Source organism: Lissotriton vulgaris, chromosome 8, assembly GCF_964263255.1.
Source record: "Lissotriton vulgaris chromosome 8, aLisVul1.2, whole genome shotgun sequence".
Classification (NCBI taxonomy): domain Eukaryota; kingdom Metazoa; phylum Chordata; class Amphibia; order Caudata; family Salamandridae; genus Lissotriton; species Lissotriton vulgaris.
Window position 1 is genome coordinate 206457931 of NC_141696.1, and position 19041 is coordinate 206476971.

Genomic DNA, 19041 nt, shown 5'->3' on the forward strand with positions numbered 1-19041 from the left:
CATAAGTCTAATGGAGGGAAGAGTTTCATCCGAACTTGCAATAGCACGCCGCTCCTCAATGGGGCTACTAGCAACCGCAAGAACCCCAGAACTACAGTCAGCGCCAAACCAAACCTCGGCGACTGCAAATAGACTCAGCCTTCCAAACAATGTAAACCTTTCAGCTTCCCAACTATCCATAACTTTTACAGAGAGCGACTTAGAGAAAACCCCTGACATCTTCCCTGACCCAACCCCAGAAGAAATAAGGCAAAAGAGAGGGAAGCGGGAGGGCGCCATAAAGAAAAGGAAAACTAGGAAAACTCCAGAGCACACTGAAAATCTCAAACCGTCCGAACACATAGTTTTGGTCGGTGATACAAACCCGGCAACTTTATCCCACCCCACGGTTCCCCCAAACAATAATATTGTAACAATCCATCATGTACCACAAGATTTCCAAGACTCCTTAATACCAGAACCCCTTATACCACACCAATCAGGCAGAGACAGGGAATCAGCGAGGCTAATTAAGGAGATAGCCTCCCTCCTAAATTCCTACATTCGCCCTTTAGAAACCAGACTCAGCAATATTGAGAGCCAATTAATAAAAATCTCTGGCTCCCTCAAACCAATACTCCCACAACCCCAGCCTAAACCAGCCCCAAATCCCACGACCACACTTCCCGTACATAAGAAACCCGCAACTTTACCTCCACCACAGACCAAAAAACAAATTTCAGTAAAAGTTCCCACAGTAACAAACCCTCCCACTGCACAAAAAACAATCCCAAAGCCTCTGACCATTCCCTCACAAACCAATTCCCACCCGACACCAACAGTAAATACCCCAACAATAAATACAACTGTTCCTAAAACTCCCGCTACAACTAATGCAAATGCTCCAAAAACAAAAGGTCAACAGGGGGGGATTACTGATCACAGACCTATTTTAAACCTGCCCCCTGAGGCATCCCCATTTGTGGTAGTTATGACGGGGGTCCCCGAACTTACAGGTGAGGGGACAGAACCTAACTGGTCGTTAAAGAACAAAGTCCAGTATTGGTTGAATACAAATCGCCCCGTCCCGCCACCCTGGAAAAGCAAAATAGCATCAGTATCCCGTACCTCGTGGGTAGGTCACAGGAAAAAAACCATCCGGGGGGATTGCATAGTTATCACGTTTGAGGACCCCAGCATAGCCGATTATATCTGCTCCTGGGAATACAATAACTCCTCAGGAGGGATTGCCACAAGATCTCTGTCGTATTTTTATCCAAAAAGGTTCAACAATACCAACTACCTACGTGATAATGATAACATCTGGCGGAAACCAATCCCACAGCCATGGGAGCTAGACTTTACTGGTCCCAAACTACCACCACAACTTAATGACCCGAATAACTCCTGGTGGCCAGTAAATCAGAACCATCAGCAGAGAGAGGCCCCATGGCAGCTCATCGGCGCACAAAATAGATTCAGAAACTGGGAACAATGGGAGAGACCACCCCACCAACCTTATGGACCCAGTTACAGAGATAACATCTACGGACAAAACTGGATGGGCATACCAACCTCGAACAGGTTTAGCGGCCTGGAAATTGTCGATTGACCAACAAATATACCCCCGGAGCCCCCACAAACAACTGTGACCTCCCCCGTCCTTATCACAGTCCCCCCACAAATGGAAAACACAGCTTCAGAAAATATGTCCACCCAGCTTTCTGTGATCTTCTGGAACGTGGCCGGCCTCCGAAACAAGATCGAGGATGGTACGGCCGCTGGCTTCCTAAAGGACACTCAAATCATTTGCCTACAAGAAACCTGGGCAACGGCGTCCCTCCACCTTGTAGGGTACAGGACTTTTACATCCCCCGCCCTTCCCAGCATTTCAGGCAGACCAAAAGGGGGTCTGGTAATCTACCTGGCAAATACAATCCCAGGTATGAAGATTCTCAAGGTAGATTTACTATCGAATTTCCAGATCCTCACTGTCATGCTGGGGAAAAAACTCTCTATTTCTATAATCAATATATACAATAATTTGGAGGACGAAAACTTTTTGCGTATTCTTTCTATAATTCAGGAAAAAATAACCGAACACTGTCACTCTAAACAGAAAACGGAAAATGCTCACATATTATGGGGAGGAGATTTTAACCTACATCCTTGCCCCAACAACGATACCTGTGGTCTGGTGGACGAGCACGACAACCCCTTAGTCCACTTTATCCACTCAGGAGCAGGGACAGCCATGAATAAAATACTGTCTGATTTGGATTTGCAAATTTTAAATCCTATCCATCAACCGAATAACACACTGGAACCAACGTACAGAGGAAGGGGCCATAAGACTACCGTGGACTATGTAATAGGCACAGAAGCTTTGAAAGCTCAAACTAACAATTTCAAAATGTTGGAAAACAACCTCAGCGACCATTCCGCCATAAGCCTAAACCTAGAAATAAACCAACCAATAACATTGATGACAACTATGGCATCCGCACTAACCCAGAATCGGCTTGAATTGGGCAAAAGGAACGGATTTACCATAAGATGGGAAAAAGTGGACCCTAACATCTTGACAAAGCAATTAATAACATCTGCATATGATAATATAATGATCTGTCTCGATCCCTGTGCGGAACCAAAACAAATATTGGAAAACTTCAACATTATAATAGAACAAATTAAAAACTTTTTAACTAAAACATCTAACCGAAATAGTTCCGCAGGATGGTTTAACCGAGACTGTACCAAAGCGCATACTAATCTGAGGAAAGCTCTCGGAAAACCAAACAGAGACAAGTTAAATATCCAATCACTCCGACGGGAGTATAACTCCATCAGAAAAACAAGGAAAAAAGAGCTTAAACAATCCTTGTGGAATGCTTTGCACCGGAGTGCACTCACGAAAGACAGCCAGGCATTCTGGAAAATAGTTAAAACCCCATTCCTAACCGATTCCAACGGCCCAAAAATCGACGTGGCTATTGATGAGGACACGTGGGATAATTATTTCTCGAAAATCTTCAACTTGACATCTAGCACTGAAGAATCCCAGTATACCACCACTGTAGTAACCTATCCTATACCACTGGAAGTGGATTTGCAGGACTTTGAACTGGCGCTATCCCTAAGCAAGACCAAGAAAGCCCCCGGCCCTGATGGGGTCCCAGTCGATCTATTCAAACATCTTCCTGACCTCTGGGTACCAATAATTACAAGAGTTTGCATGGCAACAACCAAACTTGGTCTGTTAGATTCATGGTCCTCCTCTACCATGGTACCAATTTTTAAGAAGGGGGACCGACAAGATCCTAAATGCTATCTACCAATATCGCTTCTTGACTCTTTGGGCAAAGTTGTGGGCCGAGTCCTCCTTGAAAAACTACAAGACTGGGCAGAAGATAAAAAGATCCTCTCGGACCTGCAGTTCGGGTTCAGAGAGGGTTTTGGAACCATCGAACAGGCCTTAAATCTAAGCTTGTTAACATCAAAGTACACCCACGCCAAACCTGGTGCCATCTACATGGTTTATGTAGATTTGTCCTCCGCATTCGACTGTGTCTCGCATGCTAAGCTTTGGTCACTGTTGAGCGAAATGGGGGTAGATCCCCCTCTTCTGGACTTTTTAAGAGAGCTGTACAGTGAAGCCACGGCGAAAGTGAGGTTTGGGACAAGAGGCGAATTAACGAGGCCATTCAAAATAGAGCGGGGAGTGAGGCAAGGCTGTGTTTTGGCCCCCTTCCTCTTCTCCTTGTACACCAATGGATTAGAAGAGACCATGTTGAGAGGAGGAAGGGACCTCCCTAGAGCAAAAGACCGCCTGATCCCCGCCCTATTATACGCGGACGACGCTGTCATACTAGCGCGTACCCCCATTGAACTGCAGAAGTCCTTATCTAAATATGCAGATTTCATGGGTGCTCTGGACTTGCACATCAACATTAAAAAAACTTTCGTCATGGTGGTCGGTGGACCAAGAAAAGCTCCTAAATCCATTTACTTGAAAAAACAAAAAATAGAAAAGACCTCACAATATCCCTATCTAGGGGTTATGATTGATGACGCCCTAAATTGGAAAGCGGCGGTTGAGGCTAGGAGACATTTATTTAAACGTGCAATTATGGCATTAATGAAATTCTCAAACAAACTTGGGAAAAAACCCCAGGTAGAACTACTACAGATCTATGCTGCGAAATGCCAATCCATCGCATTATACGGCGCAGGGATCTGGGGTCATACTGCTACTGGCTCTATTCAAAAAGAGGAAAACACTTTCATAAGATTCCTTCTATCAACACCACGAGGTACCTCCACCTATGCCTCACACATAGAACTTGGAATATCATACATTGAGGATTTAATTAAAATCCAACCTCTTTTACTTTGGAGGCGAGTCTGGCTGTCAGAAAAGAATACTCTGACCAAAAACATCGTACAGGACATTATGGAGTTGGACCACGCCCACAAAATAGCTTGGCTCTCCTATGTAAGACACTTCTTTTCCGACATGGGTCTACAACAATATTATCATAAACCAGAAGACCTAAAAGACATATCCAAAAAAGAACTGAAACAGACTGCATTGAGCCATTTGGAATCTTTGAGACTGTCTTCATTGATCTAAAAAAAATCTACCATGCATGCGATTTTAACACAGCAGTCTCCAAAAATCCAGCTCTATTTTACTTTAGAGATCACCGCATACGAAAAAATGCTTTTAACAAGGTTCAGAATGAACCTCTTCTTCAGACTTGTGACATTTCCGGAAAAAAATAACTGGAAAACTCAGCTGGACCTCTGTCCTTGCGATGATCTTTCTCAACAGTCCACCATGCATACAATATTGTTTTGCAAGTTCTTCCACACCCACCGAAAAATATGGCTTATCCCCTTACTAAAAAAATGGGGTTATAGACAATGTCGTCCAGCTATACTAGCACTTCAATCTCTGGACTCTGAAACCATTGTGTATCATGTGTTGAACTTTTTAAAGTGCATTATGAGACATAGAAACAATCTTTAAACTAAAAAGATAATTCTATAGGTCACGTAAATTCTAGGCACTTTCTCTTCTTTTAAATGTATATTCAACTGCAAATTTTTACTGTGAATGATTGAATGTCATCTTTTATGGTTTTGCAAATGCTAAAAAACCGAATAAAGATTATTATTATTATTATTATTATTATTATTATTCAGAATCTCCTGCAAACCTCAAATTTAGATGAAGAAATCTCTTTTTTTCACACATTTTTCTGAAGGCAAGTTGTGGCATCACCGGGCTGACATAAATTTCCTACCACCCATGGTTCCCCCGGGTCTCCCGATAAAAATGGTGCCTCACTCATGTGGGAGGCCCAAGTACCCACAAAAGGCAAGGACCCAAAACGTATTGAGGCAACATCAAAATTGCCTATCACAAAACAACCTGGTTTTGCAAGGGGGAGTCACTGGGGTTTTTTGTCCCGTGCTCGGCGGACAGTTCAGGAAACCTACTAAAACTACACATTTCTGAAAACTAGACACCCGGGGTATTCCAATGAGGTATGGCTCAAATGAATTCCCCAATGCTTTCACTCCAGAATCCCCTGCAAACCTCAAATTTAGCTGAAAAAAAATCACTTTTTCCACACATTTTGTGTGGGAAGACTGTTGCATCACCGGGCTGACGCAAATTTCCTACCAACCCAGCGTTCCCCCAGGTCTCCTGATAAAAATGGTGCCTCACTCGTGTGGGATACAAAAGGGGGTGGTGATGGACGGAGCATCTGAATCAATCAAACACTCACACCCAGTCAAAAGATCTGGGTTTAATCCATCACCGTTCTTTAGCCCACTCTGCCAACCCAGTTCAGACATGGCTATATGCAAATCAGTCTGACCCTGTGCCTCATGGGAACAGTCCAGCCCGAACTGCCAAGCCAAATTTCCTACCACCCATCGTTCCCCCAGGTCTCCTGATAAAAATGGTGCCTCACTCGTGTGGGACCCCATACCCGCGACAGGCAAGGGCCCAAAACGTATTGAGGTGACTTCAAAATTGTCTGTCACAAAACTACCTGGTTTTGCAAGGGTGGTCAACTTGAATGTTGGCCCTGTGCTCGGCGGCCCTGTACTCGGCGGCCTGCTAGGGAAACCTACCAAACCTACACATTTCTGAAAACTAGACATCAAAGGAATTCCAGGGGGGTATGGCTTGCGTGGATCCACTAACGTTTTCTTTCCCAGAATCCGCTGCAAACCTCAAATTTAGCTGAAAAATCACTTTGTCCACACATTTTTGTGTGGAAAAGTTGTGACGTCACCGGGCTGACACAAATTTCCTACCACCCAGCATTCCCCCAGGTCTCCCAATAAAAATAGTGCCTCACTTGTGGGAGGCCCAAGTACCCGCAACAGGCAACGTTGATAGGTAATTTTGATGTCACCTCATTTGATTTTGGAAGCTCTTCCCCAGCCTCCCAAGGCCAATAAAAAACAAAAGAGGGAAATCCCTCTGCTCTCTGCAGCAGAGGGATTCAGTGCCCCTTTTCTCATGACGCAATGGTTCCATCATGAGCACAGGAGCACCAATGCTCATGACGGAACCATTCCATCATGAGCATTGGAGGGGTTAAGCAAGTCAGGAATTTATGATGTCCTTGATCCCCGGCTTAATAGTTAGTTTCAGAGTGTCCTGTTTGTTGGACATCTTGCAGCAGTGATGATGTAATATATTGGGGTACACCACAATTTCTTGAGTACACACGTCAGGCGGTGCAGGGGGCAACACTCCATTTCAGTCATCGGAAAGGAGCAGTAATGTGTAGGAATTAGACCAACTACTCCTTTATGCCACTTTCTAAAAATCTTTGTGTTGTCAAGCTGGATGATCTGTAGGATTATCACTCCAATGGCCAAGTGTTCTGGAAGTCCTCCTTCATGAACATGTGCTAGCCACTGGGCGCGCTCATCTGTTACTCAGCCTATGTGACTGGTCTTTCCACATAATGGAGGAGACTGTGCTTCCTTTTCCAGGAATAATGGTTTGTATTGAAACCTTTCACTATCTTTATCACTCACCACTGGCACATTGGAAAATAACCGTTCTCTGTCATGCACTTTTGTTACACTGTTATACTTGCAGAGTGTAGTTATGCCATGCAGGATGCAGCTTGTTGTTAGGCCTGGGTGGAAAACTACGCTACGTTTGCGGAGTTTGTATAGCGAGCGCATCTACGCGCTACGCAAATTGCACGTAGCACAGTGCAAAAACGCGTAGCATTGCTGGCATTTTTTGCTCGCTTGCGGTCCTCAACATCAAGTTGGCGACCGCGAGCGAGCAAAATCAACATCCTGGCGATACTTTTTCCTCATTCGCAATCGGCAATATCAAGTTGCCGATGGCGAGCGTGGAAAATAAACCTCCCAGTGAGATTCTCAATGCGGGGAGGTCAGGTTTCTCATTGCGAGTGGTCACGTATGCTCTGGACTGCTCGCAATGAGAAACTACCAGTCCACGTTGAGAATGCTGCCGCACGAGTACAAATCTACTCGAGCGGCAGAAAACAACCGCTTGCACTGTGCATTTTGCCTTTCACAATGATTGCACAGTGCGGACAAGCATCCAGCACTGTGCAATCATTGCAAACAACATTTCTCTACCGCACTACGCAGTTTGCGTAGCTACGCGTAGCGCGACGTAGTTAAAACTGCATGTAGCATATCGCGACTATGCAAACTACGCCCAGGGTTACTTGTTATAAGGTGTTGGATCCTCCACTGTGCTGCACACTGCGCCACTTCATCTAACAGCAAGGTTGAGGTATAGTCACCCATTCTTTCTTTAACAAGCATTGGCATAGCCAATAGGTCTCGCCTTTGGGACCTTCTAAGTGTTTAGCCATGCAACAGCTGATGTTGTTGCCCCAAGGATATTGTGCTGCACAACTAAATACTTATAAGGTACCAAAAGCGAGACCTATTGGCTATGCCAATGCTTGTTTTAAAGGTGCCTCAAAACGTGTCTCTATTGGGCTCTGTTTTGTGCCATGGCACAGGCAGCAGGCACATCAGATGTGCGCGTGGTCACACTACTCACTAGTGTAGAAGTTACGGCATAATGTCATGCCAGGTGAGCATTGTTTGGGAAAGGGAATCCTTTAAAGAGAGGAGCAACAGCAGCAACATGGTCGTGGTGTCAATCAGGGCTCTAAGTGGAAGCTTTTTCAATTGTATATACAACAAGCCATAGTTGCTGTTTATTTATCTTATGCAACTAAAAACCATTGAAAAAGCCAATAGTCCTGACTAGTTGTTGGTATGATGTTACTTGTTGTATTATATATCTGGATGCAATGACAGAAACAGGAAAATACAAGTCGGGTGGCACACTATGCTAAGCACAGATTTTTAGCTTGTGTTTTTAAGCCACGCCCTTAATTACATTGGCCACGCCCCTTTCCGAGACCCCCAGTTTTTTCATCCCACTTAAAGCCCTGCCTATTGGTAATGTTAGTTTGTCTCCTCAGTTCCAGGATAGCATGAGGCTCGAGTATTACCGGACCTGCCATGGAGGTGCCGCATCAGGCTGCATAAGGAGAGTCCGGGAAAAGCATCCGTGCCAGGAAGCGCCAGGGGCGTGTCCCAGACAGAAGGAAGTGTGTCCAGGGGCCGCCGCTCGAGTTTGAATGGTAGTGAGCGAGCTGCGCAGATGATGGAAATCAAATTGGGAGGCAGATGGCAAAACATTAGCGCCAAATAAAGGGGCCCTTTATTTGAGCAAATCCACCGAGCAGAGTCTGCGGAAGAGCAGGGCTGCTTGCACTGAGAGGGAAAGGGAATGAGGTTGGGTGCGCCCCATTCACCCGCACCCCAAAGGTTCTGGCGCCCACCCTCACGTTACAACAGCAACCGCGGCATCTCACACGGACACGGTTAACAGCAGCTCCTGCCTGGCAACACCGGGTACGCAAGTGCTTTCCTCCCCCACCCTAGAGCTACACACTTTGAAAATGTCTGCTTTAAGGTTGCTATTGGAGAGGTGTCCTAGTGTCTCTCTGTGAAGGCAGGTAGAGAAATCTACTCTAAGCGGCGCCGAAATCACCTAAAGCGGCGCCGCAAACAAACAAGCGCAGCCAAAGTGGACGGCGCTGAAAAACGGTGCCGTAAGTGCATCCAAAGCGGACCGCTCCGACAATGAAAATAAAAGAGTGCTTACTGTGTTTTAAAGGAGAGCGTGGTAAGCTTCCAGTAAAAGATCCAGTCTGGGTGGGCGGGGCCAAAAGAGGACAGGGTGGCAAGCAGGAGGGGCTAAAAAGCCTTCTGTACATTCATCACACTCCGTTCAGCATAATCAATGACGCAAATTGACAAACACCAATGAAAATTATGGGCGGAGACGAAACACAACTTCTGAAAGTATATCGATTCCAAGAAGTCCTCACAGAGCGAACAGCGCTTGCGCGCTGCAATGCCAGGCGAGACCTAAAAACTGGCAACTTTTGGGTTTTCTTTCTGCTGTTAAATATGTTCTTTCCTTCCTGCCAGTAATGATATTCAAGTACATACAGTTACCTAGAAAATGACTTTTGTTATTGACGGTGCAGTGCTCAGAGGCTGGCTGTGCCACCACATTCACAGAACTACTGGGGGCTTGTTTTGCAAGTGTTCAAAAGAGTCCAGGAGTTTTGTGTGTTGTGAATGATTCAGTAGATCGTGATTCTATACAACAGTGGTATTAGTACCCATATATAACAGCATTTATTACACCTTGCGAGGAGGCTATAGATCCTGCAGCTGCCTTGCTAGGCTTCCCCACCAGAACTATGGGAAGCAAAGCCGAAGACATGTGGCTCGGCAGGCATGTAGCCTCCTCAGAGCCAAAGCATGTGGGGAACAGGCTTCTGCTGTTGTCATCATTTGTTCCACATCCCCTTAATGCCTGTAGACCTGATCTACCTGCAGGGTAGTTAGTGCAGCAGAGCCACTCCTACCTCCTATGTGCCTGTCCTTTCCTCTCACAATTATGTACAGACTCAAGGAGTGTAGAGAAGTGGCAGGTGCTCTAGAGCTGCCCCCCACCTGCCTTCCCATGAGTTGTTACTGGTCCAAACGAAGCAAGGGGAGAGTTGGTCTTTCACCTCATACTATCTCCCTTCACAACCTCAAGGGCTTTAGAGGAGAGGAAGATGTGAGGTAAGTAGATTAGATATGTCTGGGCTGGGTAGCATGTGAGCGAGTGCCGTCGCTAGCATGTTTATTGAGTTGGATTACCAGAGCAATTGGTTATTGAGAGTGAATGAGAAGTTAAGATGGTAATTGCACAGAGGATTGAGGGATTGTATGTTTCTTTTCTAAGTTTGTATATGGATGCGGGGGGAGATTGGTGGGGCTGAAGGAAAGAAGAAGAACATTAGGAGCCTCGTAACAAGTTACCAGTTGTTTGGTGCTGGGACGTTAGGGGACAGGATCTCCAAGTGCAGTTGCTAGGAGTGCACCAAAGAACGGACACCGCAAGTTATTCCTCCTGGAGCCTGGGGACGCCTGGTTCTTTTCCGCATGTCATTCTCCCTTCCCGACCAAATAATGGGCCCCTTTCCTTTACATTTGCCACAGGCTCCCGTGGTGCTTTGGTCGGGCTTTGCCTCTGCCCACAGTTTCACCGGCTTCAGATCTGTACACTGTGAAGGGGGCCTGGTGTTTCTGCATCTTAGATTACCAAATCTGCACATCCCGGATCCAGTCACCCCAGGTTGGGAAACTGCGGGTCACAAATGTGCCTAAGATGTTTTATGATGTTTTTTTCAAGGTGGCGTGAGGCAGAAAGTGTCAGATGGCCAGCTATCTTTTTTTAGAGGGGGGTGGAAAACAAGCAGGGGGAGAGAATGACACTGTACACCAGGTACTTTAAAATGGCATTGTTCTGTGTATTTGCCAAGGGAAGGGTCTCTCAAATGTGATTAATCCAGAGCTGTAATTAACCTTCTGATAGAGAAGTGACATTTCATTCCTAAATATTGTCTAGTCATTATATTGTATATGACTTACTCATGACTCTGTTCTCTACTCTTTACCTTGCTCTTTAATGGGTGCATTTAATGTGGGCTAGAAATGGATGTGAAATGGACATTTACAAAGTGTTTTCTTACCAATATGAGATTGCAAATGATGTCGAGAAATTGACCTTGGCTCTTGCTCTCTAAGATATCGCACAGTACTTCGCCCTAAATATTCCTATTGTTACGACGTCATGGATAATTGTACGTTCGTCTAAAAATATGTATCAAATAGCAGTTTAATTAAACTGTTTTCCTGCAAAAAGTTGTATTTTTATGTCTCTCGTCTGTGTGTCATGGAGTACAAAATGCCATCCTATCATTTTCACTAACTCTGTGTCAAAAGATATTTCTAAAATGCGTGCAATGATGAGTCTATGTCTATACTTAAAAATATATTTTTTCTTTCAGGCAACTACACTTTAAGAGTTGACTGTACACCGCTACTATACAAACTGGTGTATAATCTGACAAAAGAGGTAACAACTTTGAGTATTGCATGTATTGCGTCTATTTTTTCCAATGAGCTCCCAGAAGCTAGATCCTTCTAGACACTTGCCGGCACATATCCTTTGCAACAACTGAATATTGGCCCAACCATCTGAACTGTTTTAAGTCTTTCAATAAAGACAATCCCTGTTATGGCATCCTTTATTGCGATCAGGTACTGTGCTTTGTTCCTGTGTATGATTTATAGTTGTACACATTTCTTTTTATTTTGAATCGATGGCAGGAGGGCTTTAGCAACTTTTAATTTTTAATAAGATGCAGTGCTCTACCTACAACTAAGAAAGCATCTCGATGAAGACCTCAACCCTGAGAATAATACAATTGAAGACTGGGTCAAGTAGTAAATTTACAGTTTCTATGAATGGTGAGAAGGGAATGATCAGCCACTGTCAATAAACAGATGTCACGCGTAGCATGTCAGACATTTGTCATACCCTAGTCCAGGATGGAAAGAACACAGAACTCCTTTCGGAGATTGGTTAACTTCCAAGGATATACCTTTATGTTCCCCCCAATTGGTAGGTGGTGCTGAAGGCCAGTGCATGCAATCAAAACATGGAGGGGGTCAGAGGACTGCAGGTCAAGACCTGTGGTTGGCTGTGTTGAACCGGAAGAACTTGGTTATAAATAGATCAAGCCACAACCAGAAAGAATACCAATGATTACATGAAGGATAAAGAAGGAAGTCTTTTTTTCAGAGATTTCAGGTAATTGGGGCATGGCAGACAAATGCACCAAAAAACTATTTAGCTCTAAACAAGCGTTTTCAAAGCCCGCAGGTCTGATGCTGCCCATCAGGCTTTTGGCAATTCCAGTTTTATTGCTTCATGGTTTTTTCAAAACCTTATCTATATAAGTTCAACATACAAGATCACTGAAAGCCAACTAGAAAGCCACTTAAGCAGGACATATAGACCACATTGGTTTACAAGTGTAAATGTAGTCCCCAATTGAGATATATCATAAAGTGACCCACTCGAATGCAGTTATAATGCATTTCATTGATTGCATACTTTATAAAGGACAATTTCAAATGGATACAATCAGCTATGCTGTGACATATGTCATAGCAGCGGTCAGGTAAACAAAGGCCAGCCCAGAAGGAATTTACTCAGTGTCGTAGCAGTCCGCCCCTTGCGGCACAAGTTTTAGGGGCAGCGGCCTTCACCACTCTTACCTGGCCTATCTACGCCACTGAATTTACTAATGGATTAGGAGGAGAAAGGCACTGATAAAGCTGGAATGTACCGTGTGCTCACATCAAAAGAAATAAAAAAGCATCCTGCTATCATATCCTGCTCTCAGCACAATGGCTAAACAAACTAACTTAAAAACTCTGACATTGAAAGAAAATGCATTGTGTGTGGATATGCTTCTTGTCTAAGAGCAAAATGCAGTCACTCGAAGTGAATTTTAGCCAGTAGCTGAAGTTGGCTGACCTATTGCCCCGTGATGTATGCTGTAATGTGTGGAAGCCAAATATGAAGAACACAGCAGGAGACCACTGGAGGAAGGGAGCTAACCGAAAGCCTCTTTAAGTAGGTATACTTTACATGTTATTTTAATAAAATCAAAGGCCTTAACAAACACCAGCTCTAAAAATAGGACTTCTTCGTATATACGCTACACTTTTCAGAGAATTTCTCAATCACAACTAGGGAGGCTAGAAACGTGTAAGTGTCACAGGCACTTGTACACCATTAGCTCCTGTTTAAATGGCAAATGGTCCTTGTGAAGCAGGAGAGCATTTGCTCTCGTTCACAATCCATACTGAATTCTGACTGTATATGTTACTAGAAATATGACATTATATATTGCCTTTAGGAGCATGTTGGTTTGATCCATAAAATCCTCTATGGATATTGCCTTCTTCAATTGAAGATTGGATTTATGTTGGCAGCTCAATATTCTCAGGTGGACTTCCCTCTTACTGGTGTCACATGCAGTTTAATTCATAACATATATGTGTACCTAGTCACACAAGATATGACTGCACATCTCAGAGAGCAAATTAAACTATTTTCAAAGTATTGGCCCGACCAAGATCACCTTATTATTTAAAACATGGTCTACAGAAAGTACAGCTCTTAAGGGTTGCCCATGAAACTTTTCTAATCTTAAATAGAAATCCCTAAGGAATAAAAGTAGAGGTAATAGAGATATTCCACGGGGTACCACTGTTCACAAACAATGGAAAGAACAGTCCATTATCAATTGAATTGTGTCTGATTGCAAGGCTTTTGTTCCTACCCCTAACATAGCAGCCAGTTCTCAGTTTATTTTTCTGGAATGTCTCACATTTAGTTAAATTTCAAAATAGCTAGTTACTTCTTTAAAATCTATCACATACCAAGAAGTTGAGGAAGTAAGATTCAGAAATTATTAACCTCTCTGGGTTCCCATGTTATGGGATAACAGTGCCCTCGCCCCCTAATAGTGGCATGCTTTATCATAGGGCCTCTACCACACACCCTGTGTAACCATCAACAGGGTCGGAGCACGGGCAGAGTTAACCACGCATGCACACAATTAGGTTGTTGTTTTTGATGTATTATATGATGCATCACGTTTAGTGACTTATGATATTATACCTGGCTCGCCTCCCTCTCTGCGGGGTATTGTTGTTGTGTATGATATGTAGATGTGCTTACTTTGTGAAAAATACATAACCACATTTATTATCTTTAAAAAATGGGTGGAGCAATGATTTTTGTTTTTCACAATGCAGTTTAAGTGATTAATGGTTCAATGTATGGTTAAAACTACCACTCATAAGTATATCTAATTTTTTGTGGGTACCTAGCTAGTGTCAAAAAACCATAAGATGGTCCATCCAAACTGTCTGTCAGCATGTTTCGGCCAACCTTCAGTCGCCACTTAGGGGCGGTGGCTTTCTTCAGGACTACAAAACAATTAACAGGAGATGCCTGGTCACAAAAATGTGTGTTGTTCTGAAGCCAAACAAGGATCAACAATATGAAATTACACTAGGCTGAAAAACTCCCATCAGCCCACCATTGTGGCGGAATATCATCACGTGGGATACGGATGGTGGATCCAAATCTCGCCCAACCCATCAAATGATGGTGCAGAGATGGATAACCGTGTTGAACCACTAGCCACAGTGTATTTCAAGTGGTGCTGATGATGTGCAGTGCTAAGTGAAAGTGAGTGATAAGAAGGTGAAACATATAAAAATAACTACTAGAACAGAAAATATGTTTAATAGGCACTGTTCTAGTGTCAAGATTAAAAGCACGCCTAATAGTCTGAAGATATGACCATACAGTGGCGCAGTGCAGTGTGGTCGACATGTTTCAGCTGTATGGAATCAACTGTCCAGCTTTCTTCAGGACCGTGGTCTAATAGCAACTGCAAAATAAGTGATAATGTGGAGAATAATAATAGTAAACATGCAACATTGAATCAAAATATTCCTACCAGGAACTTGGGTCCCCAATGTAGACTGGTGGAAAATTGACACTTTCCTAAAAGGAAAAAAGAATAGTGCACAGTGTGTGTGATATCACAAGTGTGTCCACAATGATCCTTGAGTGACAAACAAAACAGTACAAACAACACATAAATAGCTATGGGCAAAGAGTCTCATTGCTTTACAGGAGACTACCATCCTCCTGGTTTAATTTGCAATATTCTCAGTAATGTTATGAAAGTGCTGTACTCACCCAGCGTTATGTGGGAAGTAGCCTCACCTCACTTTTCTTCAGGACTACTACATTCACTGTCACCACCAATATCAATCCTGCTCTTAAAGGAACTGTGAAATTATAATATCATGCACCTTACTTGTCACCTATATTCCTGAACCCAGGATTCTTCTGTAAAACAAATACACAACATTGTCAATCACATGCATCGAGAGGGTGAAAGCATTCACTCCACACATTCTAACATACAATTTGTGATCTGATATTTTTAAAGTAAGTCATGCCATAGACTCTGTAGGAAGGTGGAATCTGACTGCATAGTTACCCCCATTTTTTTCATGGTATTTTTCTGGTTATTGACTAGTCTGACTGGGATCCTGCTAATCAGGACCCCAGTTTATCTGCTTTCTCCCTAAATTGGTTATGTATGTACTTTAGGTACACTCCAGATTCGAAACTGGGGTACCCTTATCAGTCCCTAGTATATGGTACACCATGTACCCAGGGCATAGGTACCCCAGAGGCCTCCCATCGGCTGAAGCATGTATTATGCCACCCCTGAGAGACCATTCAAATTGAGACGACAAGCCTGCTGCAGCAGACTGTGTAAGCTGGTGCTTGAACCACTTACTTAATATATAGGTTCACTATATCTATCTAAATCACTACACTTAAATATCTATCAGTCACCCCTATGGCAGGCGTTATCAATCCTGAAGGCAGGGTGCAGCTGCCCAGACCCCACCCCCAGGCCAGCAGACCATTGGCTATGCAGCTACCAGGCAAGTCTGAGCCCTCCTTACACCTGCCCAGGCAACCCAAATCATTCTCCTCCATCTTGTGAGTTGCAGCCTACATGTGCCCCAGATTGCAGTGAGCTGAGTCCAGGAAGTGGTAATACTACACAACCAAATCAGGTGCATGAAACATATACATTAGCACCCCTTTTCACCACACCTCAAAAGCAAAACATATCACACACACCAGCACAACAAGATCTTCAGAGCGTAACACCTCATAATACTTACCATCACAAAATACATACATATACCCACCTTTCAAAGCACACAAAGGAACAAACTCCAATGCCAAGCTTTCACTCTTCCACCACACCTAACACAGATACAGCAATACAGCACCTCTCTTCTAACCGTCGCTCATCCATTGGACAATTTAGAACATTACGACATGACCCACATGCTGCACCACCTCCCCTGACTCATACACCTTCCGCCTTTAACACATGCAAAAAATATAAGCAACATGCCACACCTCACAACTTTGCTTCCCCAAGTCTACCGCACAACAATGTTACACCACAAAAGCAACACAGCACTCCAACTCATTCTCAAACACCATCTCCAACACATACACATGCAGACCCATCAAATGTCTTCTTAGCATGCTGGATGAGGAACACGATAAAGAACAGCTACACGATTGCTATCCTAATACAGCTAATACCAGCACTAAAACACACCTGCTACACACCCACACAATACTGATCACTCTTCTACAAAATAAAGTCCCACTATCACCAAAGGCCACTACCTACACTGTCTACTAATAAATGCTCGATCCCTCTCTAAAAACAAGCATCACATCTACGACCTTCTCACCGATGCAAAACCAGACATACTATTCATAACCGAATCATGGTTGGAAGAGGATATGGCTCCAGTCCTGCATGAAGCCATTCCACTAGGCTATCAAATAATCACCCAAAATCGTATAGCCAAAAAAGGAGGTGGTCTAGCTGTTGTATTCAGGCAAACAATACATATCACTAAAGTTGACAACATCTCCATAAAGTATTGTGAGGCTCTTCTAACAAGATGCAATCCTACACCGTCTTCCACCTGTAACTTCCTGCTCCTTTACAGACCTCCACCTAGCAAGGCAACATTCCCAGACGCACTTCTAGACACAGTTTCAAACCTTCCACTTGAGGTCGCTAGCGAATGATATGAGGTAGCATTCGCCTTCTTCATTGGTGAAGGAGTCTTCTAGGTAGTGTCGTGGTCGAACTCTTGTCCTGGATGTCTTTGGGCCTTCATGGTCTTCTAGTGACAGATGTTTCACTAATTTGGATGGTGGTCTCCTCCCTCAGGTGCCTTGATTCCGTGGTCCTCCTCTGCACGCCACTGCAAAGTTGTTGGGGTGCTGCATTTTGAGCATATCCGGCCTTGCACAGGGCATTCTTCCTGGTGGTGTTGTTCCCTTCTGCAAAATCCGCAACACGCCCCTTGCGTACTCCTGCTCGGCCATCTCCCTCGAGCATCTCGGGTCAGTGCGCGCACATCATCTGCTCTTTCTGTTTAGAAGGCTAAAGGTTTTTCGCCTTGTTGTGTTATGGCTATGTCCATCGCAGTTGCCCTGGCATCCGACAAGTCATGTGATTGTGCCATTATGAGGATATCTTCAAGAGTGATGCCAGGTTGCTGCAGGACAAGGGTCCGGAGGTTCTTGTTTCGACACCCCTGTACCCTGTATTAGCAGGTCCCTTACCTCCTTGTTCTGGTCGTCGGCCGTACATGTGCTGGCTAGTTCCCTGAGAAAAGCATGAAACGCATCCATTGATTTGCCTTCTCTGTCGTGCCTGGCGTAGCTTAAACCTTTCATAATCAGAGTTATGTTGAGGGTCGAAATAGGCGTTCAGAGCTGTCACTGCGGCATTGTAATCGTTGGGTGCACCGGTGTCAGTTAGGTGAGAAATTAGCTTGTATATCTCCTCCCACACAAAGTGCATTAGCAGCGACCATTTTACTGCCCCATCCGTTTCACGCGTTGCTGTGAAATATTTGTGTAGCCTGCTGATCCAGACGGTCCACCGAGCGGTGACCGGGTCAATGAGTTCACAGAATGGGGGCAGGGCTTTGATCTGTGAATGTTGCGCCATCTGTTGGGAGACTGGTGGCCCCCCTTGCGGGGCGGGTGGTTGTGGTGCCGCCTAACCAGCTTGGTTATCCATCTTGGCGTGTGTGCTTGGTGAATTGGGCCGCTCAGGTGTTTACTTTTTGGTGAGGCGTAGCACAATGGGTGTATTTGTCTTGAGAAGTGCTTGCTTACCTTCTTTCTAGTCGCCTATTCCACTGTGTCTTTGTAATAGTTGAATTTTATTATTGCACTGTACTTCTCTTGATTTTGACTCTTAATTGCCTTCCTCGCATTCGTTATATGTGATACACTTTTCCTTCTTCCTTGTTTTCCTTTGATATTTGATATTTTGATATTTATGAATATTTATAGAGCGCAAACATTCGCTCCAAAGGAGCATCTTGGCGCTAAGCTGATGTGCAGGGGGTGAAACGTGCTGAAAAAAAAGACTGAGACTAGATGGCTGCCAATACAGAGGTGTCTGGTTGTTGATACACCCATGTCTTTAGGAGTTTCCTAAAAAGGCTCTCCTTGTCAATTAGCCTAAGATTTATTGGAAGGTTGTTCCATGCCCTTGCTGCCAGTACGGTGAAAGTTTTTCCACCCCGGGTTTTGTACTTGAATCGTGGAATGGTAATTAGATTTGTACCGGAAGATCTCAGGCAACGTGAGGGGTTGTAACGTATAAAACGCTTTGCAAAATAATGAGGTCCTGTATTTTTCAGGGATTTAAAAACAGTAAGGAGAAGTTTAAAAAGAATCCTTTTATGTAAAGGTAACCAGTGGAGGGTATTCAGCGCCGCTGAAGCTGATGACCTTCTAGGAAGTCCCAGCACCAGTCTGGCCGCTGCGTGTTGTATGCTTTGGAGTTTTTTTAGAGTGGATTTTTTTACTCCCGCCATTAGTCCGTTGCAGTAGTCAAGGCGGGAGAGTATTACAGCTACCGTGACTGATTTTCGAGC

The 19041-nt window shown here is 44.2% G+C and overlaps 1 protein-coding gene across 1 annotated transcript in view; it reads left to right on the plus strand.

Annotated features, from left to right (window-relative positions):
* LOC147696878 (N-acetylated-alpha-linked acidic dipeptidase 2-like) overlaps window positions 1-19041 on the plus strand; it is a 476544-nt gene that overhangs the window by 352154 nt on the left and 105349 nt on the right. The window contains exon 14 of the mRNA XM_086933986.1: window positions 11436-11503. Within this exon, the coding sequence (XP_086790112.1) occupies window positions 11436-11503 (68 nt within the window). The remainder of the gene's footprint in view (window positions 1-11435; window positions 11504-19041) is intronic.